Below are 26,936 nucleotides of genomic sequence, written 5' to 3' on the forward strand. Positions count from 1 at the left end.
CTCTTTCGTCCTCTTCTCCCTCCCCCTAGAAAGAGTAACCATTTCTTAAATTGTCTATATTTCATAGTGTGAATCCTCTCTCCATTGTGTTTGCCTTCTTTTGTACCCATATTATTATCTCTTTTTTAATACAGTACTGGGGATCAAACCCAGGGTCTCAGACATACTCGGCAAGTGCTCTACCACTGAGCTATATGTCCAGCCCCAAATATAATCATCTGAGTAAGGTTTTTTGTTCTTTTTTTTTTTTTCAGTGTGTGCATTGCACCAGGGCCTCAAGCCTACTAGGTAAGTGCTCTACCACTGAGCTACACCCCAGCCCTGTCAATGTGTCCTTAGCCCACTTTTTAAAATGTTTCTGCTAGGTCACAAGCTATCCTGTACTTATAAAGCCCTGAATATAATCCCAATTTATCCCTTTAATATTTTAGAGATTTTCTTCATTTGTAGAAGTAATATTAGAGGAACAGCAAAGCCAGGAGGAGAACTTTTACCTGTCAAACAGCCTGAGCTGCAACCAGGTCATTGCTTCTGCTCACAGACTAGAAAAGATGGCGTCTTTCCTCTTTGATGACATCGGCTCAATGATACAGAACGAGGCCATAGAGAGAATCATCTCATCGATGACTGTGAAGCTTTGCCATCTGCTCATCTCCTTGGAGAGGGGTGATGTAAAGAATGAAGCGTTTGCCTCTTTGGGGAAGACAGCAGAGGACCTGGCTGAAGCCAGTGAAGAGTTTGTGCAAGTTGCCAAAAGGTAATACTTTCCAAGAACTCCCGGTGTTTACTGTGACAGGTGGCAGGAGGAGCTTGTAACTAGAGCCTTGTTATGGTCTTTACAAGTGCTTTTGGAAAGAAGTCAGGTGTGGAAAAACAAATGGATAAAGCATAAAGCCAACTATTTACTATGTTATTGCTCAGCACTTGGGGTATAATTTAAGTATGCAAATGTTTCAGAAGTGGTTGAATTTTCCACTATGATGGGGTTCTGTGCCCCAGCAAAAGATTTCTAGATTCAATCCTAGTGTGTTTCACAATTTAACCATTTTATTCTAGGATGAGAATTTCCTAATTTTCATAATTACTAAACATAATTTCCATGTCAGCCAATCAGTATATTAAACTTGTAAACCTGCATGCAAATTATTCCCATATTAATTTTTTTCGAAAGATTCATCACTTATGTATAAAAATGCATTAGATTTATGAGCATTGATCTTATATCCCTCTACTTTACTGAATTCACTTATGAGATCTAAAAGTTTTCTGGTGGAATTTCCTGGTTCCTCTAAGTATATAATCATATCATCAGCAAATAGGGATAGTTTGAGTTCTTCTTTTCCTATTCGTATCCCTTTAATTTCTTTGGTCTGTCTAATTGCTCTGGCTAGAGTTTCAAGGACGATATTGAAAAGAAGTGGTGAAAGAGGGCATTCCTGCCTTGTTCCAGTTTTTAGGGGGAATGCTTTCAGTTTTTCACCATTTAGAATGATATTAGCCATGGGCTTAGCATAGATGGCCTTTACAATGTTAAGGAATGTTCCCACTATCCATATTTTTTCTGGTGTTTTGAGTATGAAGGGGTGCTGTATTTTATCAAATGCTTTTTCTGCATCTATTGAAATAATCATGTGATTCTTGACTTTAAGTCTATTGATATGGTGAATGACATTTATTGATTTCCTGATGTTGAACCAACCTTGCATCCCTGGGATGAAACCCACTTGATCATGGTGCACTATCTTTTTAATATGTTTTTGTATGCGATTTGCTAAAATTTTGTTGAGAATTTTTGCGTCGATGTTCATTAAGGATATTGGTCTGAAATTTTCTTTCCTCGATGTGTCTCTGTCTGGTTTAGGTATCAGGGTAATATTGACTTCATGGAATGAGTTTGGGAGGGTTCCCTCCTCTTCTATTTTATGGAATACTTTGAGAAGTATTGGAATGAGCTCTTCTTTAAAGGTTTTGTAGAACTCGGCTGAGAACCCATCTGGTCCCGTACTTTTCTTTGTTGGTAGGCTTTTGATGACTTCTTCTATTTCATTACTTGAAATTGTTCTATTTAAATTGTCTATGTCCTCCTCGTTCAGTTTAGGCAATTCATATGTCTCTAGAAACCTGTTGATGTCTTCGAAATTTTCTATTTTGTTGGAGTATAGATTTTCAAAATAGCTTCTAATTATGTTTTGTATTTCAGTCGTGTCTGTTGTGATATTTCCTTGTTCATTCCGAATTTTAGTGATTTGGGTTTTCTCTCGTCTTCTCTTTGTTAGTGTGGCTAAAGGTTTATCAATTTTGTTAATTTTTTCGAAGAACCAACTATTTATTTTGTCAATTTTTTGTATTGTTTCTTTTGTTTCAATTTCGTTGATTTCAGCTCTGAGTTTAACTATTTCCTGTCTTCTACTACTTTTGGTGTTGGTCTGTTCTTCTTTTTCTAGGGCTTTGAGCTGTAGTGTTAGGTCGTTTATTTGTTGAGTTTTACTTCTTTTATTAAATGCGCTCCATGAAATAAATTTTCCTCTAAGTACTGCTTTCATAGTGTCCCAGAGATTTTGATATGATGTTTCTTTGTTCTCATTTACCTCTAAGAATTTTTTAATTTCCTTCCTAATATCTTCTGTTATCCATTCATCATATAATAGCATATTGTTTAATCTCCAGGTGTTGGAGTAGTTTCTGTTTTTTACTCTTTCATTTATTTCTACCTTCAATCCATTATGATCTGATAGAATACAAGGTAGTGTCTCTATCTTCTTGTATTTGCTAACATTAGCTTTGTGGCATAATATATGGTCTATTTTAGAGAAGGATCCATGTGCTGCTGAGAAGAAAGTGTATTCGCTCTTGGTTGGATGGTATATTCTATAAATGTCTGTTAAGTCTAAATTATTGATTGTGTTATTGAGATCTATGGTTTCTTTGTTCAATTTTTGTTTGGAAGATCTGTCCAGTGGTGAGAGAGGCGTGTTAAAATCACCTAGTATTATTGTGTTACGGTCTATTTGGTTTCTAAAATTGAGAAGGATTTGTTTGACATACATGGACGAGCCACTGTTTGGGGCATAGATGTTTATGATTGTTATATCTTGCTGATTTATGCTTCCCTTAAGTAGTATGAAATGTCCTTCTTTATCCCTTCTGACTAACTTTGGCTTGAAGTCCACATTATGTGAAATGAGGATGGATACTCCAGCTTTTTTGCTGAGTCCATGTGCATGGTATGTTTTTCCCCATCCTTTCACCTTTAGTCTATGGGTATCTCTTTCTATGAGGTGAGTCTCTTGCAGGCAACATATTGTTGGATCTTTCTTTTTAATCCAATCTGCCAGTCTATGTCTTTTGATTGATGAATTCAGGCCATTAACATTGAGGGTTATTATTGAGATATGATTTGTATTCCCGGTCATTTGGTTCATTTTTTAAATTTTATTTATTTATTTATTTATTTATTTATTTATTTATTTTTGACACACCTTGGTTCCTCCTTTATTTGACAGTTCCTTTAGGAAATTCCTCCCTTTGCTGATTTGCTTCTTTGTTTTTTATCTCTTCCTCATGGAATATTTTGCTGAGAAATATGCTGGCTTTCTTTTTGTAAATTCTTTTAGCTTTTGTTTATCATGGAATGATTTTATATCATTGTCAAATTTGAAGGTAAGTTTTGCTGGGTATAAGATTCTTGGTTGGCATCCATTTTCTTTCAGAGCTTGAAAAATGTTGTTCCAGGCCCTTCTAGCTTTTAGGGTCTGGATTGAAAAATCTGCTGATATCCGTATTGGTTTCCCCCTGAATGTAATTTGGTTCTTTTCTCTCACAGCCTTTAAAATTCTGTCTTTATTTTGTATATTAGGTATTTTCATTTTAATGTGCCTTGGTGTGGGTCTGTTGTAATTTTGTGTATTTGGAGTCCTATAAGCCTCTTGAACTTGATTTTCCATTTCATTCTTCAGATTTGGGAAATTTTCTGATATTATTTCATTGAATAGATTGTTCATTCCTTTGGTTTGTTTCTCTAAGCCTTCCTCAATCCCAATAATTCTCAAATTTGGCCTTTTCACAATATCCCATAGTTCTTGGAGATTCTGTTCATGGTTTCTTACCATCTTCTCTATTTGTTCAACTTTGTTTTCGAGGTTAAATATTTTGTCTTCAATATCTGAGGTTCTGTCTTCCAGGTGTTCTATCCTATTGGTTATGCTTTCTATGGAGTTCTTAATTTGGTTTATTGTTTCCTTCATTTCAAGGATTTCTGTTTGGTTTTTTTTCAATATCTCTAACTCTTTATTGAAATGATCTTTTGCTTCCTGTATTTGCTCTTTTAACTGTCGATTGGTGCTATCATTCAATGCCTGCATTTGCTCTTTCATCTCATCGTTTGCTTCTCTGATCATTTTAATTATGAACATTCTGAACTCCCTTTCTGTCATTTCTTCTGCCATGCTGTCGTTGGATTTTATTGATGTAACATCTAGATTTGTTTGGGGCATTTTCTTCCCTTGTTTTCTCATATTGTTCAGAAATCAGTGGGTCATTAAGATATTGCAGATTTCCTCTATTGACTTATAATGTCCCTGAAGATTGCTAGTATATCTCCTCTTATCCTTCAGTAGCCTGCAGTCTTGGAGGAAGTTGATAATGCGGTGCTCCACAAGGAAGCTGCCTCTCTAGGGTTCTCTCAGGTGGGGTATATTCCCTGATAGTGGGCAGAGGTGCCTCCACTTGTTGACCAATGGTCATCCAAAGGGGAACTAGGCTGCGGGTTGAGGCAAGGCCTGTTTGTGCCTGTGTCTCTGGTTTTACCGTCCTTGTGGGAAAACCTCACCCGGCAGGGAAGACTCACCCGGTGGGGAGGTCTCGCTGGTCAGTTCCCCTCCTAGAGGTTCCCCTCAATCTACAACTACTGCCTGGGCTGGGCTGTCTTCCTCTGCAACGTTCCCAGGGGCCCGGACCTACCTCCTGGGCCTGGGAGCCTCACCCTTTGCAGATGAGTAACCTTAGGCTGCCTCTCCTCAGAGAACCTGCCCGCAGTCCTGGAAACTTTGCTCCGCCCCTAGGCGTGTCTCTGTGCAGCTCTTCCAGCTAGAAGCCGCCTGGGTCCTGGGACCCTGCTCTACACCTAATCACCTGGCTATGCGGCCCCTCCTCTGAGCCGCCACCTGGAGCCCCGTACAATAGCTTTGAGACCCAGAGACCCGCCACACACCTCTTCCTCTGGACAGCCGCCCGGTGTTCCGATGCAGTCACTAGGAGTACAAGCAACTCACTTCGCATCTCCTCCTCCCGCCAACTGCCCGTAGTCCTAGGCAGTCACTCCAAGTCCAAGTGACCTGCCCTGTTCCTCCTCCTCCTCAGGGTAGCCCCCTGGGTGTTCAGGAGCGGTTGCTCAGAGACCAAGCAACCCACCGAGCTCCTCCTCCAGGCAGGCCACTGGTGTTCAGGAGCGGTCGCTTTGAGTCCAAACAACTCACCACTCGCCGCCCCTCTGGCAACCGCCTGTGGCTCTGATGCAGTCACTCCTAGACCAAGCAACCCACCGTGCCAGGGTGGACTGCATAGAGACTGACTCCACAGGGCTTTCTGCCGCCAGCACCAAGTCCTTCGTTCCCAAAGTGAACCTGGTGGGTGCCATCCCAGCAACCACACAGATTCCCGTCTTCTTTTGCACTTTGCTTTTTCACATAACATAGCATGAAAGTCACTCCAGATCCATTTATAAAACTCTTTCTTGCTTCCTTTTTAACAGCTGTATGATGTTATGTGTGTCTATAGTTTATTCGACGAGTCTCCTACAAATGGGTGTCTGTGTTGCTTCAGAAGTTTTATAATTATGAATCATGCTGAAACATGTAAAAAAATGCTCTTACCTAATTCTGCATAACTTTTACCCAGCTTTCCATCCTATTATGTAATCATGGTGCATTTGTCAAAGATAAGAAATTAACTTTGCTGTACTGTTAAAGTCTGTTGTGTGTTCTGCCAGTATAAATTAGTCAAGGCTCTGTGTTAGCCTCAAGGGTTTGGCAGCCTGCTTCCCACATAAACAGTGCTGTGGCCATCTCCTCTAACAAGCACATGTTCCTCCACAACATGGGAGACATTGATGGTCTATTTTGTTTCAACACAGGTTATGCCTTAGTTTAGCCTTTCCCCATGTTTTTTTGAAGTTCAAATAATGTCACAACAAACATCCTTACACATACATCTTGGCTCTTATTTCTGAGTTTCTTCTTAGCATAAATCAGTAGGATTGGAGTTAATGAGTCAACAGATACATGTTTTCTAAAATCTTGAATCTATATTATCAAATTAGCCTCCAAAACATCAATTTCCATGTCTTCAGTGAAATGCCTGTTCTCTCCCCACTTTCTGTATGGGTGTTGGGTTCTTCCGTGTTGATGAAGTTTTGTGGTTTCTCTCTGTTGGCTCCACTACCCGCAGGGAAGCCCTGTCTCATTCGCGGCTGTGCTTCAGCACCGCGGACAGCACTGGTGGCAGGTCCCTTCACTGGGTACCTAAGTAGGTGGCTGATGCACGCTTGCTGGAGGAAAGACCTCTTTCTAAATTGAAGCTAGATCAGGGACAGTTGCATTCCTCCTTGTGGCCCCTCCAACAGCAACAGGTCAAATTCCTCTCCCAGTTTAATCTCTCACTGACCCTTCTACTTTCAAGGGTACATTAATATGCTCCCTGTTTTAAGGTCAGCTGATTAGTCACCTGAATTAATCTGCAAAAATCCCTGCACAGCAGTATCTAGGTTAGCGTTTGACTAACCAAGACCCAAGAATCTTGGCGACAAGGAGGTAGGGGCGAATCTTTAGAATTTTGCCTGCAGCAGGACTTGACAGTTGAATGTAAGGCATATTCTCGATGGGGACAACTTGCAAAATTTGAATACTGGCTTTAATAGCATTGTATCAATGTTTAATTTCTTGGCTTTGATAATTATTCTGTGGTTATGAAAGTGAATGTTCTTGTTTGTGGGGAATCCATGCTGATTTCAGCATAGAAGGGGCGTCATGCCTGGAAGACAGAGAGAGAGGGAGAAAGAGAAATGATAAAGCAAGTGGCAAAATGACAGTTTTGAACTGGCTAATGGATGTGTCGAGTACAGTGGACCATTTTTGCAAATTTGTAAGTTGGAAATTATGTAATGATAAGCAATAACAAAAATGTTGCTGAAAAAATATTCATGTCCAGAATTGAATTACACGAGAGGATTCAAAACTGTGTATGAATTGTCAAAGATATAAAAAGAGAACTGCCATATAATTCAACACTTCTACCTCTGAGATATACCCAAAAGGGAAGAAAGCAAGGACTTGAGCAAATGCTCGTACTAAGAGCAGCAGTATTGACCACACCAAAAGGCAGAAGCAGCGTGAATGTCCACAGACGGATGAACTGTAGCAAACCGGGACTCGCAGGGCGGCAGGTGCTCAGCCTCAGAAATGATGGGGCTTCTGCAGGCGACAATACGGACGGACTTGGGGGACATTATGCCAAGGGAAATAAGCCAGACACAAAGGATTCCCCTTATACGAGGATCTGAGAGCGGTCGTATCCAAGAGAGAAGTGGCGTGGTGACTAAGGGCTGGCGAGGGAAGGTGGGAATCATCCCTTGGTAGGTTCAGTTTCCGTTTGGGAAGATGAGTCAAGTCCTGGAGATGGACGGCCTGAGTGGAGCATGGCAGTGTGGACACAGCACTTAGTACCAGGGCTGTACATCTGAGGATGGTAAATCCAGGCAGGGGTTATAGTTCAGTGGCAGAGTGCTTGTCTAGCATGCACAAGGCCCTGGGTTCAATCCCCAGCACTGAAAAGAAAAAAAAAAAAGATAAAATTTATGTTATGCATATCTTACCATGATAAAATAAAAATATGGCAGCAGGTTGGTGGCTGTACATGGTGTGACCCCAACAAGGCAAATAGAAATTTGCCCATAATATTTATTGTGATTCATTTAGGAGTTTGGGAACAGATCAATTCCATCTTAATCTAACACTTTGTACCTTCTACGTTTTGAAACACATTTTGTAATCACACAGAAAAAGGCACACTACACCTTTTTATCTGTTTCGCTGAAAGTGCTTTCACTGCGTTGTCTGTTTGCAGCAGCATGAATCACTCACACAGGTTCTCGACCGTGGGCAACCGTCCAGCCCTTCTCTCAGGGCAACGCTGCAGCATACACTAACTAACTTTGCAATAATTCCTGTCTGGACTTGGGTTTGGCAGGTTGACTTTGGAAGCAGCTCCTCAAGAAGAGCTCAGGGAGGCCCGATGGAGGCCCAGCACAAAGCGCCTAGGGCCTGCTGGCCAGCTCTGCTTCCTGCTGCCGGCTAAGCTCTCTGGAGTCCAGAAAGAAGTGGCCCCATCCACTGCCTGGACTAGTGCTGGCCAGCATGGCGGGACTTCAGGCAGGACCCTGTGTGTCTTCTTTCCTTTGCAAATATACCATATGATGAATTTTTAAGAAATACGAATGAGCTGAAGGAAGAAAAATTATCTATAAACCGATGACCTAGAACCACACTGTGAACATGTGGGTCTGTATTCCTGACATTTTTCTCTTCTTTCTCATTTTTACATCCTCTTCCCATTGGTTTCTTCCCCATCTCCTCCCATTTTTCCGTTTTTAAAACTCATTTAAAAATCGGCGTAGGTGTACGCACACACCCATGAATGTGCTCATGTTTGTGTACACATAAAACAGCCACACTGGTGGTGAGCAGGGAAGATCACCGCACTGTATGTCCCCGGAGGGTCCCACGCTCCAGGCTCTGTGTGAACAGTGCTGGGAAAAATGGCGGCTTCCCCTGCCTCCTCCCCTCCAGTTCCAACTTCGGTCTCTCCTGGACACACAGGAAGAGGTTTTCTACTTACTGTTTTGGTCTTGTTTCTAGTTAATTGCACTGTAGTCCACTAAATACGTATTTTTAGCCATATTTGGTGGCCCATGATTTGACCTCTATTTGTAAATGTTCCATGTGTCCTTGAATAGACATATATTCCACATTACTGGGTGAAATGTTTTACATATATCATTTAGGGCAAATTTATATCTTCAAATGTCCTATCCCTAAGGGTTTTGTTTATTTAGTTAGTTATTTGTACCAGGGATTGAATCCAGGGAGGCTTAACCCATGAGCCACATCCCAAGTCCTTTTCATTTTCTGTTTTGAGACAGGATCTTGCTAAGTTGCTTAGGGCCTGGCTAAGTTGCTGAGTCTGGCTTTGAACTTGGGATCTGTTTTGAGACAGGATCTTGCTAAGTTGCTTAGGGCCTGGCTAAGTTGCTGAGTCTGGCTTTGAACTTGGGATTCTGTTTTGAGACAGGATCTTGCTAAGTTGCTTAGGGCCTGGCTAAGTTGCTGAGTCTGGCTTTGAACTTGGGATTCTGTTTTGAGACAGGATCTTGCTAAGTTGCTTAGGGCCTGGCTAAGTTGCTGAGTCTGGCTTTGAACTTGGGATTCTGTTTTGAGACAGGATCTTGCTAAGATGCTTAGGGCCTGGCTAAGTTACTGAGTCTGGCTTTGAACTTGGGATTCTCTTGTCAGCCTCCTGAGTCCTGGGATTACAGGTGTGTGACACCATACTGGTGAGAGGAACTTATTTAAAGCACAACACTATGCCTTGGAAAGACTTCTATCATCACAAATAAAGCCCTACATCTCTGTTTTAATGGCTGCTTAGCGTTTTCTAACATCTGTGTATCCTAATTTTTTGATGGGTATGTTTTTTAACTTTGTTGCATGTTGTAAATGCAATGTGTCTTTCCAGGTTGGCAGGAGAGTCCCAGGAGAAGAGCCTCCAGGAGGAAATAAAGCCTGTGCTCGAGTCTCTGATCCTGTCTGGGAGGAACATCACCCTGGTGGCTCAGAAACTCCATTTGCAGCCAGAAGGTCGGTGTCACCAGGAGGAGCTGGTGACCACAGCTCAGCAGATGCTGGTGGACACCACAAAGGTGAGGTGCTGTCAGTGCCAGCTGACATGGATGGGCATGTGACTCCCACAGTGGACGGCTGTCCCTGAGAGTGAAGCCTGCTTGTTTCTGTAAAGATCACAGGCACAGAGTTCATTACCAGGTTAATCAATGCTAAACGTGGAAGCTTCCACAGGGAGCTGGGTAGACATACTTAGGGTCTACACCTTGAGCTCCCATATGTCGCCTCACCCCCACTCTTAACCACCAATCTCTAATAAAAAGATGTCACCCGAAGGGTCAGTTTCCATCCTCATGCTGCCAGGAGCTATGGGAAGAGGCTATAGAAACCTCTGCAACCCTCAGCCTGTTTGGCAAACCAGGCTCCCAACTGAAAGCTCTGCGGCCTGGTCTACAGCTGGAAGGCTCCAGAAGGAAGCCTGGGTAATGCCTTAGCCTTCAAATACACTCCATTTTCCATCCTGACAAGCCACCATTATGACACGACTTTTAAACTGGGACATGGCTGCTTACTAAAATTCATGTGCCTTAAATATTATGAAATAGAATCATTAAAACTGTAGCAGTATGGGCTATTAGGGGGCGGGTGCTTGAATTTTAACAGATTCTATTGAAGGAGGACTGGAAATGGGGAGATGAGAGAGGCAGAACCAGAGGGATCTTGGGCACCTGCTGACGGGGGGAAGAGAGGGGTGGAAGGGCGGGCTCTTGGTTTGGGTACCAGTTCTGTTGAAGGAGTGGACACAGCTGTCTAGGAGTGGCAGGGACAGGCTAGGAGGGATATCTGAGAGGCACTTCATGGGCAGGCCGTCACTCCAACCCCCAGTGTCCTCATCCAAACAAGAAACCCTCCAGATGGCTCCATCCATACCTCAAATGCAGGTGCCTCCCCTTCTCAGTTAAACCAAATGTAACCAAATAAATGCCACTCTTGGGTGACTGTTTAGGCTGAGTCTATACTCTTCAGTCTCGGGAGTTTGGGGGGAACATTGATTTGTAGAACTAAGGGACAGAAGTAGCAGCCATTGCTGTCCCCATCACTCCAAAAATGTGCAATCGTCTTCAAGCTCCTCTTGTCCTGGTTGCCCGAACAGGTCCTGCTCCTCGAAGACGCAGTGATCGCAAGGCAGACGGTGCGAGCGGCCGGCAGGTGCCTGGACTGCCTGGACGCGCTGGAGGCGGTGGAGGACGTGCCCTCGCTGCGAGGCCGCTGGGCGGAGCTGGCGGCGGCGCTGCAGCACCTGGGTGGACTGGAGGCGCGTGGACGGGAGGAGAGCCTGGGCCCCACAGGTCGCCTGCTTCGGAGCTGCGTCCCCGCGCTGCTCGCGACCGCCCGCGGCCACCTCCGGCATCCGCGGGACCCACAGCTGGCCGCGTCCCGGAGCCGCGTCTTCGCGGCCACCAGGAAGACCCTGGGAGAGCTGCTGGGGCGGCTGGAGCCCGGCGTCGCGGGCCCCGCGGCCGGCACCGGAGTAGGCGCGCTCTCCTGGCGCCTGGGTCAGCTGCGCGAGCTGCTGGCGGAGCCCGAGCGCCTGCGAGACGGCCTGCTGGACTCGCCACTGGCCGCCGTGGTCGCGCACTGCATGCGCCTGGCCGCCTGCTCCGCGCCACCCGAGAGACTGCGCCTGGTGGCCCGCTGCGGCCGGCTGCTGGAGCTGCGGAGCGTCGGGACCGCTCGGAGCGGCCCCGAGAGACCGGAGACCGCCGAGCAGTGCGCGGAGCTTCGGGCCGCCACCGCCGCCCTCTCCCAGGGAGTGCGCGCGGCGCTCCTGCGCCAGATCCTGGACACGTTCACAGACACTCACAGCCCTCTTCAAAGGCTGGTCCACGCCGCCGTGGCGACTTCCGCAGCTAGGTGGCCGAGCGCGGGCGGGGACTTGTGGAAGGGCCTTCAGCGTTTCCGGGCGGCCTTCCATGAGCGGGCCACGCAGATGCTCCAGGTGGCCCACTTGGTCTTAATGTGCTGGTCCCGGAGGCAAACTGGCAGAGACCTGGAGGCCGCGATGGCAGACCTGGGCGGCCTGGTGGCTAGAGTGCACCGGCTTTTCTCTGGAGGCCCCGCAGGGTCTGATGCGGACAGGAGCCCTGCGGCCCTGAGGGCCCTGCTTCAGGCCTGGGCCAAGGCCAGCGAACGCCTGGTGGCTTGTTTTGATGATGTTCTCAACATCCCTGAATTCCTGAGCGTGTCCATTCAGGAAATGATCAAGCACTTGGACTTCCTTACGTGGGCTTTGAGGAGTGGAGATTCCACAGGGTTTTCCAGGCCTATGATGTATTTACAGGGTAGAGCCACACACATAGTGCAGGTGATGAGCAGGTATGTGGGCCAAGACCCAGATCCTATTTTCCGTAATGGCCTGCGAGTTTTGATCTGGCAGCTGGAACAGTCTTCCTTGGTCCTGGGTGCAGCTGCCCAGCACAGGACCAGCGGGTGCAGCCCTGAGGACCGAGATGTGTTTCTAACCCTGGCGAAACAGCTGGTCTCTTCAGCTCAGCAAGTCCTAGATGGGCTGGATGGAACCAACCACCCACCTATCCTCAGTCCTCTTCGAGACCACGTCCAAAGATTTGACATTGGTAAGGGACAGCCCCATATCCCTCTCCCAAGCCTCCAGGACTCCACACCTCCTGAGTGGAAACACCAAAGGGTGCCTGCGTTGGGGGAAAGTGACCCAGCCACACCCTGTCCACCAGCGGACTGTCCTTCTCGCTCTTTGAGTTCTGACACTTTTCCGCAGAGGAGGTCTGCTCCTCTCCTCCCCACTAGCAAACTCAGTCCTGCGGCAGAGAGCCGAGGCCATCAGGCAGTGGCCTCAGCTTGCACCCAAGTGCTGCAGCAGGGTGCAGCCCCAGAGGCAGCTCAAGAGGCTGGGGGGGCACCACTGGGGTCAGAAAGGATGACAAAACTCCAAGAGCTCCCAACACTGCCACCTTCTATGATTGACCTAGCAAAGGAGACAGCCCCTTACACAACTGCTGGAGGTGCTAGCTTTCTGGAGTCTGCTCCTCGACTGTCTGGGAGGACCAGGGAAAGCAGGCCGGGTCGGGTAGCCATGGCTGGTGACTGGTATCCTCTGTGTCAGCAACTCTTTTGCCATAACCCAAAACCTGATCTACCAGGGAGCATGGCAGTGTTCACAGAGCTTCAGCAGAATTTAGCCTCAATGGTTCAACTAGCAGCTAAAAGTGGGCCCATGGATTTGGATAAGAAGGACCTTGACTCCATGGGGCATCCAGATGTGCTATTACAAATGCAAGACAGATTGGAGGAGGCAGAGATCCATGCTAAACAGCTGTTGGACACGGTTCTGGCCTCCAGTGGTCTCCAAGCTCCCACATCATGGGAAAAGAACATTGAGAATGGATGCCTTCTGTGGTCAGTGGCAGTCCAAGACCTGATCCAGAACATAGAGAGGCTAAGTAGGAGACAAAGCCTGTTTCTACTGCCCCTGCAACAAGCAGTAAAGAATCAGCAGGGATTGCAGGAAGGGTTGGATCAGGCAGCAGATGTTTGCCAAAGGCTGCAGGAGGCTGCCAGGCTGTCCAGCCTTCTGTGTGGGGATGAGCAAGTAAAGGATGAGATCTCATTTCTGTGCACAGAAGTTCATGTACTCAGAGATGCTCTGCTGGACTTGGCAGGGATCCTAGGCTCCTCCCCCAAACCATCTCCCAGTCTGTCCACACGCTTTCGACTTCTCTGCTTAGAACTCACCCTCCGAGTCAAGACCCTGACTGGTCACCTCAGCAGCATCAATGCAGAGTACGAACGTGCCTTTCAAGATGCTGTTTGTCCAAGGTTTTCTGTCTGCAAGAATCTCCAGATCAGGACAGAGAGTTCCCTGGAAAGAGTGATCTCTGGTATCCAAGCTGTACAGGGAATTGTAGTGAGAGGTCAAGAGTCTGGACCCTGCCCAGAAGACCTTCTTGTAGCTCTGGAGAGCGTTCTTATCCTCACCAAGGAGGTGAGCCAGAGGGTCCCTGTGCTCCAAGAACGCCCAGAGGTGTGGGGCACGCACCTGCTGGAGTGGCTTCGGTGGGAGTGGGCAGCGAGGGCCCACCATGCAGTGACCCAGCTCCAGGCCTGGGGAGGTGGCCATTCCAAGGCCTGCAGACTCCTGGACCAGTGCCTGAAGCTCAGGGAGGAGCCAGCAAGGGCCCCAGAACGGGACTCCGAACGGCCCCAGCTCCACTGTGAAGAGGGTGCCGCAGGGGGCGACGTGGGTCCTCCAGGTTCTGCCTCCAGGGCCCGCCCTGGGAGCTCAATGGGAACCTGCATTGCTGAGCCAGTGGTCACTGGGACGCCCACAGCCAACATGGGCATGGTAGGCTGCTCGGCATCTCTCCTCCACCCATACCTCCGCCCTCTTTCTAGTCTTCAGAGATCTTGCCAAGTCCCAGGGTCTCAGGGCCGTGTGCGCACTTCACCTTGGGCAGGTAGCACACCGCCTCTAAGAGCCCAGGCTGGGTCAGACTGCCGGGGCTGTGCCTGCCTCTGCCATCTCCCAGCTGGGCTCATCTCCCGGCTGGGAAGCTCCATAGCCATTTTGGACTCTGGCGTTCTAGTCTGATGGAGGATGAAGAGTATCCAGGCAACATATTTTGCCTTTGCCTGGCGTATGACACGTGTCCTACAAACAGTGCCTATACTTATACTGTCTTCCATGAGGCTTTCCCCGAGCACCCCGGCCGGACGTGGCTTCCTTGCTCTGACTGACAGCGCTCCTCTTGTGGGTCAGGTTTTCCCCGCCACTTCGACCTCCGGGCCGGCCGGCACCTGCCTGCTCCAATCAGGGCTCTTCTGTTTGCAAGTGGCAGGAATCCAATGAATTACTGTCGGCAAGGAAAACTTTAGAAAGCATCTATTGGAAAGATGCTGGGTCTGTCCTTCCACACACGTGCGTTTCTTTCCAGAGTGAGACAGGACACTCAGGTCTTGTGGACCCCAAACGTCTAATTCATTTATAGTGACCACGACCAACGTCAGTGGAGGATAGGCCGGGTTGGCTGGGCTCGGGGGGTTCCCAGCAGACTCGTTCAGCCCAGCACTTGGTGCAGCCTGGTCTGTCCCCTCTGTGAGGCCGTGCTGGCTGTGCAGAACCTCCCGGACCATTCCCGACCTCCTCCCAGGCTGCGGCTGACCACGGCCTGTGCTTCTCCCCCAGCACCCTTCCCCTCATTTTCCTCACTGAAACATCATTGCCCTGAGAGGTGACCCTACTGCCAAGGCACAGTCCCTGCTCCCGCAGCCAGAGTCCTCTGTGCAGGTGCCCATGGGACTCTAGGGTCCCTTGCTGCCACCTTCAGAGGGCTGGCAGGCTCCTCCGTGTCCTACCTGTTTCTCCATAGGGTCTTCTGACCCTGCTTGAGGCCACTGGATTCCCTCCAGGTCACCTGACACATCCCCTCCATCAAAGCCCCTCACGGAGCAACCCCCACAGCTTGAGGGAAGACCGATGCCAGCTGGCTGCCCAGGTCCAAAGGCCTCAGGGGTGGAGGGCAGCAGCTCATCCAGCCCCACTGCCCCTCCTGTCCATGAAGGGAGGTCACTTTTCTGTTGGAGTCCCTCTGGGCGAGGGGCACACTCTGAAGTTTCTGCTCCGGGGGTACTGTCCTACATGTACAGGAGAACACCGGGATAGGAAAGGACGCTGCCTAGGGCCCACCCTTGGGTGAGGACACTCCGAGAAGCCAGGACTGCCACCAGACACTTGTCTGCTGCAGTCCCCATGCCCTGGGGCTCCTGCAGTGCAGGCACACCCTTCATTCAACCCAGATCGGCCTCTCCAAAGTGAGCCTCCAGTCAGAAGCTGGCGGCAGGACAAGGACCTGGGGAGGGGCTTGTGCATGCCCTGGCCCCAGTGAGTTACCCTCGGAATCTTTGCTGCATTCAGGACACACCTCCTAGGCTGCTCTCGTTGTGGAAGAGCCTAATGACAGGGCTAGATTTGGGTGCTTATGGTCTCCCCAGTTCCATACGGGACATGAGTGGAAAAGGGTATTTCCCATCTCCTCACCCTTGGCCGGCTCTTCCGGACACCATTTCCTCCCCTGGCCTTCAGACACTGCAACTGAGTCTTGGTCTCTGCAGAGTTCTCTCCCTTTCCCTTCTTTTCATCTTCTGGGCCCCCTTCTGGCTGGCCTGCTGGTGCTCTCCGGAAAAGGTTCCCAGGGTTCAGGGGACACCCCACACTGTCCAGCACTAGACCAGTGAAGCAGTAGAGGGCACCGCACATGATCAGAAGGTGGGGATGATTTACCTGAAGGCAACAAATAGGTGTAAGGCTGGGTGACTTCTTGGTTCACACTAGCTCAAGTGTCTTAGTTCACGTCTTGCTGCTGTAACAAAATACCATGTGCTGTGTAATTTATAAAGACAAGAAATTTATTCAGCTCATAGTTTCAGAGGCTGGGAAGTCCTAGATCAAGGGTCCCATCTCTGAGGAAGTGAAGCAAAGACATAATCAAGGATTTTCTCAACTCAGTTACTGGATTTACTTCCAAATGTAGGAGAACTTGTCAATCCCAGGGTCTGGAAAAGACTTAGAGGAGGGAGGCTCTGCTAAAAGTCCAAGAGGGACATAGCATGGCCTAACTGTGAGTGTAGAGCCTGCTTGTCGAGGTCAGGGGCTGCTCCTCTTCTCACTAGAAAATAACAACCGCCAAGCTGTAGGTAGTGGGTGGGTCATAGTTATTGACACCCAAACTGTCAGATCCTTTTGTGAAAGTGGCTTCCCAAAATTGTAATATTTAAGAGTTCTTGGATTTGTTCAAGAGCCTGCAGATGATCCTTCTCCCATGCAAAAGCTAATACTTCTCAGAAGAAAAGAAAATTTAATATTTTAACTATTTCGGGATCCAAGTGCACCAGGTTTCAGGTTATGTAACTTCAGAATGAAGGGGGCACAAGTTAATAGGGAATCATCCCAGCCCCTCACTGTTCGCCTAAACATTTGGGGTAGGTGGCCAAGACTGCTGGGCCAGGGAGGAATCAGGAAATCCTCCTGGTTCCCTCCCCGCTTTCTCTAAAACACAAAGGAAATGAAACTGCAGGCGGCTGTGGTCTGAGGCTGAGCGTCCAGCATGCACTCCTCTTAATGCCCTGCCTTCTTACCGCAGCAGGACGGCGCCCCCTGCCCAGCAGCCAGGCCGTGTGCTGAGCTGGACCAGCCGGCCCTTGAGGACGGCAGCATGGACCCTGAGGACAGGATCACCAAGATCACGCAGGAGATGACCACGGAGGTGTCCCTGATGGCTCAGAGTCTGAGGAGGAGTGGGCGCGTCCTGGTACCTGGGCATCAGCAGCCATGGCGGGGGGAGCCTGGGCATCCTGGGAAAGTCACCCTCTAGGAGCCGGGGGCAGCCCTGGCCAGCTCTGGGAAGGAAGGGCACCATGGTACCCATCAGCACTCAGCATCTTGCTGCTCTCCTTTCAGTCCCTACCCGGGTTTGGCATCACGTCACCTCACCTCTTCCTTCCCCTCCTCTGATGCTGGTCTCTAAGGCTTTGTCATGTTGCACCAGGGAAGATAATTTCCCCAAAGCTGCACCTTAGTAAATGAAAGACTCATTCATATCCCAGAAGAATGAACTGAAGGGAGCTATTTATGTCTTTAAAATTCCCCAAAGCAAGCCCAGAGTGGTGGTGCACACATGTGATCCCAGTCATTCGGGAGGCTGAGGCAGGAGGATCACAAGTTTGAGGTCAGCCTCAGCAACTTTGTGGGATCCTGTCTCAAAATAAAAAATAAAAAGAGCTGGGGATAAGGCTCAGTGGTTAAGAGCCTCTGGGTTCAATCCCCAGTACGGAAAAAAAGAAAAAAAAATCATATTCATAAAAAAAAAAAAAAAACAATCCCCAGTACGCCCCCCTGACTCAAAAAAACCTTCAAAGCAGAGGTAAGGAGGACAGCCACCTCCTGAAGGCTGACCCCTGGGGCCATTCATCCTGGAAGGGAGGCACTGCTCCCACCAGCCCCTGGGGACCAACTTCAAGGATGTGAGGCCTATTCTAATTCTTTACCCCTCTTCTTGGTGAAATTGAAGTAAGCATTCTTTAATATCAACACACCAACATGGAAAAAAACCCATTTGCTGAGTGTGTAACGGGAAGGAAGATAGAAAATGGCAATAAGTTTCCATGCAGGAAACTTCCAGTGTGGACCTGCCGGGTGCCAGTGGCTCCAAAATCCACGTCTGAGCCATGTGGGCCCCACTCTCCGTCTAGGATAAATGGTCCAAAGACAAGGGTGGATGTCGCTGGCTAGGTGACCTCAAAACCAAACCCAGCAGCCCCGCAGCACCAAGCCTCAGATCTTTGATTGTGCTGTCCTCCTTTCGGCCTCTGCCCACTCACTCCTACTGGGCAGCCTCTCACGGGAACAGTGGCTCCCAGGTCATCGGAGCCCAGTGAGGGTAGCTACCTCCTTGTACTGACTTCTCTTTTCTTTCTAAGCATCTCAGATATTCTGATTTATAGGGAACTGAGGTGCTGGCAGGTGTGGCTAAGGACCCCAAAATAGGCAAATCCTCCACCCACTGAGTTCCCCCTGGAGAGGACAAAAGGAAAACCGAAGGGCCGGTTCTAACAGCGACGCCAGTACCTGGTAACAGAATCCCTGCGCAGAGTCCTCCGCAGGCTCTCCCGTCCCAGATCCTGATCCTACAATGAACTGAACTTGAACAACCAAAGCAGCTGGTGCTCTTGGGTCAGAGAGCGTTTAAAGGGCTGATTGGGGGGCACTGGCCACGGGTGTGGCACTAGGGCTTCCTGAAGCAGCACAGTCAGATGCCACGACGTGGTCATGAGTGCTGAGGCCGCCTGTGCATCCCCGCGCTGGGGCCGGAATTGCAGACAGCAAGGGGATGGCAGGTATTTCCGCTCCATCTCTTCACTTGAGACCTTCCCCTTCAACCATGGAGGTCATCTTGCCAGATCTGAAATCTTTGTTTCCTGAACGCCTTCTGTGCCAGCAGAGAACAACAGCCATTCCTTAAGTAAGGCATCATCCAGGCTAGGGATTCGAGCAGTAAAATGAGCAAAATAAAAACACCTCAGGAAACTGGGGAGGGGTCTCACCTGTCCTCCCTGACCCTTCCAGTATTCCCTTTCCGTCTTGTCCCAAAGACCAGTGATCCTGAAATCAGGCACTCAAACCACATTCTGCACAGAGAGGAGGCTGAGGGACCAAAGGGCTTGCCTGGACCCAAGCCTTATCCAGACCAAAGCAAAATATGCATTTCGCGACTCACCTGCTACTTGGCATGTCTTAAACAAGCTGCCAGAGTGTGAAGACCCAGGTATCCTCCTAAGAGGGCCTAAAAAGAAGTGGGTGTTTTGGGTGGGTCTCAGTTTGGGGTGGCCTCATTGATCTTTAAAAACCAGAAGGGACACACAGTCCCAGCGACCCAGTGAAGGTTCAGGTTCAGGCAGTTTGGGGACAGCTGCTTCAGTCCCGTTTCAATGAGGCTTCCCCATCTCCCCGGGGCCTGCCAAGGAGCTCGGAACTGCTCTGACTTAGGCTGGACGTGGCTGCCCCTGCCCCCTTAGCATGAACTTTGCAGACCCCTCTCCTGAGCTGAGCCCCTCGCCCTGAGACCTTTGGCACTGTATTCCTTTTGACTGGGAAGCCGGGGCAGCACTGTGCATAGAGGGGAGAGCCAGGAAGTGGTTCCCCTGGAGCCAGCCATTTTGAAAGGTTTGGGGCAAGCGAGGTTAAGCTCTGCCCATGAAATCAGTGCCCATTCCTCATGGCATGTAGGAGTCGCTCAACAGGCAGGTGCAGTAGTCCAAGTGCATTTTGATGTTTGCTGAGAGCGTTGAAGCCTCACTCCTTCCTCTTCCCTTCCGGCCCCACCTTGGGGAAGACTCAGCACCACATATAAATATATAAAATGAAAGATCCATGGACAACTACAAAAAGGAAAGAAAAGAAAAAAGCCCAGATGCTGCCGCCTTCAAACCACATGAGCCCTGGCCCATGTGTGGACACCTGCCTCCCCGCAAGCCCCTCATCATCAGAATCAGACCTGCCCCTTTCTCTGTTCTCTGGCCATCCTCAGACTTGGGGGGGCCTGCCCAGCTCTCCCCAGAAGGCCTCGTCACCGGAGGCAGAACTCTTTGCACAACTTGGTTCACGTGGGATCATCCATCTCTACGTCTGAACTGAATTTGGAGAGGGCATGTTCACCCGTCCCCTCAGGGTGACTGCAACAGCAGGACTGGCATTTCCTGGTTCCTCTGCTGACCTATGCCTGTTGGAGCGCCAGCAGGGAGGGTTGCTGGGGTCTGTGTCCACTGAGCCCCACTGTCCTTCTTTTGTTTGTGTGAGTGGCCCCAACATTCACCATTATGTTTAAGATTTTATTTGAAGGGGCTGGGGAGAGAGCTCAGTCGGTAAAGTGCTTGCCTTGCAAGCACAAGGCCATGGGTTCAATTCCCAGCACCATTAAAAAAAAAAAAGATTTTATTTGAGCAAATGGTTCTGTTGCTTTAAACAGAGGAAAGGAGTGTAGAACTGTTGATTTAGGTCAAATCTCTCTTAAAGTGAAGGAAAGTGAGGTTCTTTCTCAAACTCACTTCAGACCATCAAAACTTCAAACAATGGGGCTGGGGTTGTGGCTCAGTGGTGGAGCGCTTGCCTGGCGTGCATGAGGCCCTGGGTTCTATCCTCAGCACCACATATAAATAAAATGAAGGTATTGTGTCCACCTACAGCTAAAACAAAACATATTTAAAATTTTTTTTCAAACAATGATTAGGAAGTTCCTGTCCCCTATTAATGACCAGTCCTGAGCAGAAGCTCTACATGTGACTGCGCAGCTTTGCTCCAGCCTGGATGTCCCATCCCCGTCCCTTCTTGAGGTCTCACACCTGCCTTGCACCAGCTGACCGCTGAAAGCAGGCCACAGCTCTGATGGAGGGCCAGTGAGGTCATGACCCCGTGACTGCCCTCCCTTCCAGCCACCACGTCCTGCCAGGTGTCAGAGGGTCAGCTTCTGACCAACCCGGGGAGGCTCAGGAGATGGTGGCTTATGCTGATGCATGCTCATTTGGGGAATGGAGAGAGGTGGTGCCCAGCAAGTTTTGGACAGGCTTTGCAGTTTGCCACCAGTTTCTTGGGGACAAATTGTGAGGGTGATGTTCACCCATGCTTAACACTTTTGTTTCTTTAACACAGACCAAGGATCAGCTCATTACCTCTGCTAAGAAAATTGCAGCTTCTGGGCAAAACTTCACCCGACTTCTTCGCGTCATTGCTGAGAACTGCATGGATCAGAGATGCTCCCAGGAGCTCTGGTGTGCGTTGGAGCAGGTTCAAACCATGAGCAGCCAGCTCCGCATCATCTCCAGGTAGGAGGCAGCCCAGCTAAGTGCTAAGTTCTGCTTTCTTGAGACCCAGTGGGGAGGGGGAGGTTCTACTTCTGTTTGCTTCTTTTAATTTTCTAATCCCCAAGAGCCTACCTCAGTCCCTCCTCCCTTCCAAACACCAGGTGCTTACTTCAGTGATGTTACTGGTACACAACACTTTGGGTTAATCTACAACTGATCTCTTTATATTATAACCATGTCTAAATTTTGACCGTGAGTTCTGTCTTTGTTTCTATACTAATTTTATTGAATGAAAAAGCCAGTTATCTTTATCAATACAGTCATGCCACACATAATGACCTTCTGCCCATGATGTACTGCGTATGCAGAGGTGATCCCCTGAGATTATCTTCCCCAGTGAAGTCATAGCCATCTCAGTTTGGGTAAGTCCTCTCTGATGGCCACCCAACAACAAAAATCACCCAAATGCAGTTCTCAGAATGTGTCCCATCCTCAGCGATGCATGGCTGTAGGTGAATGGCCAGGGAGAACACCATGAACATCATCCACCAGGAAGACACGCCAGCTCACGTGAGGCTCAGCCCATCCCATGGGGCCAGACTCTGGAACTGGCAGTTCTCATTGACAGTCTCCTCATCGTAACAGCTTCCTGTAGATAAAACAGAATGTCTTAAAGACCACAGCAAGGTTTCCTTTCCACCGAGTCCCTTACATTATGGGACAGCTTGGTAGTTGAACTGTTATCAATTATTGTGAGGCATAAAATTTATATCACCCAAACCAGGTACATACATGTTTTTTAAATTAAAAAAAAAAAAAAAACCTGGCTATTGTTCTCTAAGAAATAATATTTTAGGTACCTAGTCACCTCAAGATGAGTTACCAACATTTTTCTACTTAAGATACAGGATAATTTTAGCATTTCATGTGTGGGTCTTGTTATAAGGATCCCAGGATTTACCTTGATTGGGTGGATAGAAACCAAACTCAGAGATAGGAAGGCAGTCTCACGCTCACAGAGCTCCGGAAGCAGGAGGCAGAGCATGCCACCCAAGGCCGCACAGGAAGCACCAGGGTCAAACCCAAGGCAGGGGAGCTGGGGGAGACGGACGGGAGCATGTGCCCTGGTGTTCACAGGAAGGCACGGGTGAGGCAGCACAGCAGGCTGGCGTGTCCAGGATGGGTGAGTCTGAAGGATTTCAGGGGCTCCGGGTGTGGAGATGTCTCGTGGTCTGGGACCTGGTCTTGGGGTGACCCAGGCAGGCCTGGAGTGTGGAAGCAGTAAGGGAGGTGAGTGGGGGTGGGCTCTGGGCAGGTGGGTTCACACACCGAAGGTAACTCGTTACCGTCTCCAGGAATTGGCTGTCCCTTGAGGGGCAGTCCCTCTGGTACTCAGCACATCAGTGCATCAGAAAACATGCTTAGCATGCTCAGGGCCTGGGTTCAACCCCCAGCACAAAGGAAAAGGGAGAGAAGGAGGGAGGAGAGGCGGGAGGTGGAAAGGAAGAAGGTAAAAACGGCATGATTAGTACAGCTGTATTTATCAAGCTCTCCATCTTCTAACGGACCAGAAAGCCTTGCAGTTTTGCCACCGTGAGTCAAATTTCACAGCATTTTTATTTTCAAGGGTAGAGCATGACCTAACTAGATTCAGTTATATTCAGTTTAAAACAAATACCATTGAAATGTTAAATCAGTTACGAAGAACGAGTCTGATCTTTGATTACAACTTTTAATCTAAGTCTGGAATATAATACCATACAACATTTCTTTTTCCCTTCCATTATCTGGGGTAGTTGGCATTGGTTCTCTTACATCTGTTCAGTTGTTTTCATTAAAAATGTACTTCTTGGGGCTGGAGTTGTGGCTTGCCTGACATGTGAGGCCCTGGGTTCAATACTCGGCACCACATATAAATAAATAAAATAAAATAATCCACTGACAACTAAAAAAAATTAAAACAAACAAAATTGTTTAAAAATATGTATTTCTTATTAACATGTAGATTCTATATGAGTCACATTTTCTTAGTATTAAAATAAAAATTTCACTTTAAAATGTGAAATTAGACCTTTAGAGCATTCTTCCTTTGAATAGGCCCCAGCAGGGCAACCCAGTTTTCTGGAAGAGGCTCATGTTGTAAATCCTTCTGGCATTTAATTATTTGACATCGCCTCTCCTGCCCGGTGTAAGGCTGGCTTCCCTTCTGTAAACTCCCCAGCGTAAAGTCCTCCTTGGCAAGAAGCAGGTCCTCTGAAGAGATGCTAGTTGACAACGCCCAGCGACTTCTCCAGGCCGTCTCCAAGACCATGAGGGCTGCAGAAGCTGCGAGGCTCAGGGTAAGTGCTCCGGGGACATGGTCAATGGCAGGCATTATCAAGGATTCTCTCTGCTGCTTAACAAATGTAACTTCGTTCCTTCCCCAGACCTGTCACCTGCTTCCTGTTTCCATTTGGCTAATTTCCACCAGCCAACCTTCCATTTCACTGATTACCTCTTCAGCTGTATCTAGTTCATGACTGAGCCTGTCAAAGCCTTCTGCATGTCTGTCACCATGTTTTCTCTTATTTATAGCATTTCCATTTCTTGTTTTTAATAGTTGTTAATCTCTCTGCTAAGATTCCCAGTTTGTCCATGCATTTTCGTCTGCTTTTTCCACTAAAGGCATGAATATATTCATCATCATTATTCTGATTTCCTGTCTGACAATTTCAATATGTGGTTCATGTTGGAGTCTGGGTTTTTGTTTTTTTTTTAATTATTATTTTTCTTGACAGTGGTTTGGGTTTTTTGGTTTTAGTTTTCTTTCTTTCTTTCTTTCTTTTTTTTTTTTTTGGTATATCTCATAGTTTTCCATTGAAACCTTGATGTTGTGTGGTAGACCTATACGGACCTAATAAATAAGAGAATGATCATCTGTCCCAGGCCTTAGTGTGCAGCAGGAGTAGACAGTCAGCAGCTGATCTGAGCTGGGTTTTGTGAGTAGAGTTGCTGTAGGCACAGATGTCCAACCTGCTGGTGTCACCATAGCCTTAGTTTACCCTCCTTCCCTCAGGGACTTGAGGCCCTGTACCCTAAAGGACATGGATCTGGGTGGGGATTGGTGCCTTTGTGGTAGTGGTGGCTGCACCCAGGGAGGTGTCCCCAGTCCCGTTTCCTGACCTGAGTCTTCCTCCTGAGCACCTGTTGAGGTCTGAGACCAATGCCTGCCAGGAGATGAGGACTTCTCTTGAGTTGCAGCTCCCATGGATTCTATACTTGGCCATTAGTGATTTCTTAAAATTTTAATGGAAATCTTATCCATTTGTATGGCAGGCCCATGTTCCTCTTATGCTGTGCCCTATATACACCAGTGCTCTCCTGTCTCTCCTTGGAGTTGTCTGTCTTTTGGAGGAGGAGGGGAGTACTGGGTGTTGAACCCAGGGACACTGAGCTACATCCCCAGTCCTTTTTTGTTTGTCCATTTATTTTTATTTTGAGACAGGGTCTCGCTAAGTTATTGAGGGTCTTGTTAAGTTACTGAGGCTGGTGTTGAACTTGTGATCCTCCTGCCTCAGCCTCCAGAATCACTGGGATCACAGCATGCAGCACCATACCTGGCAAGGTGTCTGTCCCTTATTAGACCTCACACTAAAGAGCTTCAAACTCAGCTGTCTAAGGGTTCAAGAAAAGTTATGATTTTGCATATTGACTTTTGTTAGAGTGGGAGGAACAATCTTTCCAGCTTTCCATATCCTAAGTGGAAGCTAGAGATGGATGGTATTTGCATGCCTGAAAGAACACCTTCCTCAGGGGCTTTATATGTGCTGCTTGTCCTATGGAGACCCACCCTGCTCTCCATTTCACTGCTTCTTGTCCTTCAGACCTGGACTCGATCCTGCCTTCTCAGAAGGGACAGAATACCTTTCCTGTATATGTGGTCCTTAACTGGTGATGGGGTTGTGTCCCTATAAACCCCTTTAAAATTGAAAATACCATTAAGTTGAAATGCATTCAACACGCTTCACCTTCCAGATGTCTCCTCTGTGGCTTTGCGGTGCCACGTGCTGTAGTTGGCTGTGCACCCTGGAGATCTCAGGGCCATCTGGAAGCTGCAGTTCTGCCACTGCCCTGCATCTGGAGAGAGTATGGTACCACATAATACCAGCCTGAGAAAAGATCAAAATTCAAAATTCTAGTTGCGTCTGTTGAGGGCAGACTGCTTTCACAGCTTGGTAAAGTTGAAATATTTTGAACCAAACCATCACCAGTCAGGGATCATCTGGATCTAAACTAAACCAGACACAGTTTCCTGCTTCAGCACCTTGTATGATTCCTCCATAGCCCTCAACACAGTTCATGATTTCCTTTCCTTGTATTCACTTATTTCTCTGGCTGTTTTCTTAGAAAGTAAACTCTGAGAAGTCACAGACCTAGACTAGTGGGCTAATGCATGAAAGTGCTAAAAAAAAAAAACTAAAAAAAAAAAAAAAAAAAAAAAAAAAAAACTAGAATTTTCATTTTGAGCTTAAAGAAACTTTGGACCAGCGAAGTTCCAAGAGTGCACAGACTAGACGTGCACTGTGAAGAGCCCTTGAAGAATATACACCTTCTGGTCCATGCCCCAGAGTCCACGCCCCAGAGTCCATGCCCCAGAGTCCACACCTTCAGAGTCCACACCTTCAGCGCCCACGCCCAGAGTCCACACCCCAGAGTCTACACCTCAGAGTCCATACCCCAGAGTCCATGCCTCAGAGTCCACATGCCAGAATCCACGCCCCAGAGTCCACACCTTCAGAGTCCACACCTTCAGAGTCCACGCCCCAGAGTCCACATGCCAGAGTCCACACCTTCAGAGTCCACACCCAGTGTCCACACCCCAGAGTCCCTTGAGTATGAGGAAACTGAGGCGAAAGCTCAGAGGGGCCCCTGGAGCCATGTTTCTGTGCCCGAGAGCCTGGCTGAAGCCCTCCGCCTGTGCTGACCCCCTGCAGCGCCGCCCGAGGCAGGGCCACGCCTCCCCGGCCCCAGACCCTTTGAGAGCCCCAGAGCCGGCAAGCGCTCCCGACCCTGCGTCCCGGCTCTGCGTAGACCTGGGAGCCGTGGACATTTTGCACGAAGCGCCATCCTAAGGGAGGCAGCCTCTGGAAGGGGCGTGCTCACCAGCTGGCTGCATGCTCGGGGCATTGCGCTGTGACAAACTTCCATCCCCAGCCCTTTTCCTCGCAGGGTGTGCAGGTCAGTTGAGAGGACGCCCTCCAGCATGGCTCCTCGATCTCCAACAAACCAGGGCCGGGAGTCAGCACAGCGGCGCCAGCCCCACCTGGAGGAGTCCAGGTGAGAGCTCAGAGAGGCCGATCTCCTGGGGAGCTCAGCCTGCGGACCAGGAACCTGCCCGCACACTCTCAGCGCCCGCTCTCCTCCAGGGCTGGAGACAACCCTACCTGCCAAGAGCTGGAGGAGCCGGAAGTTGCTGCCTTCTGCATACAGTGGAGGAAGGAACTACTACGTCACAGACTCAAGAAACCTCAAACAGACTGTGACGAGCGGCCCACAAAAGCCAAGCTCTAAACCCCCCGCATTTTTTATAAGGTTCAAGAAACCTTATAACAAGCTATGACATCGTCTCCAAGGCACTCTTTGCCCTGCACTTTTGAGACCCTAGGGGCCTCCAGAAAG

General features: G+C 48.5%; 1 protein-coding gene across 1 annotated transcript; it reads left to right on the forward strand.

The window, feature by feature from the left end:
* The first annotated feature begins 551 nt into the window (after window positions 1-551).
* Window positions 552-26,828, forward strand: LOC124963519 (uncharacterized). Its single transcript, XM_047523248.1, has 10 exons — window positions 552-757; window positions 9,787-9,970; window positions 11,044-13,745; window positions 13,776-14,271; window positions 17,048-17,233; window positions 21,127-21,299; window positions 23,500-23,617; window positions 24,334-24,371; window positions 26,487-26,594; window positions 26,684-26,828. Exons 1-10 carry the CDS (start codon window positions 552-554, stop codon window positions 26,826-26,828), a joined length of 4,356 nt encoding a protein of 1,451 aa, XP_047379204.1.
* The last annotated feature ends 108 nt before the right edge of the window (window positions 26,829-26,936 follow it).

Source organism: Sciurus carolinensis, chromosome 13, assembly GCF_902686445.1.
Source record: "Sciurus carolinensis chromosome 13, mSciCar1.2, whole genome shotgun sequence".
In the NCBI taxonomy this organism is placed as follows: domain Eukaryota; kingdom Metazoa; phylum Chordata; class Mammalia; order Rodentia; family Sciuridae; genus Sciurus; species Sciurus carolinensis.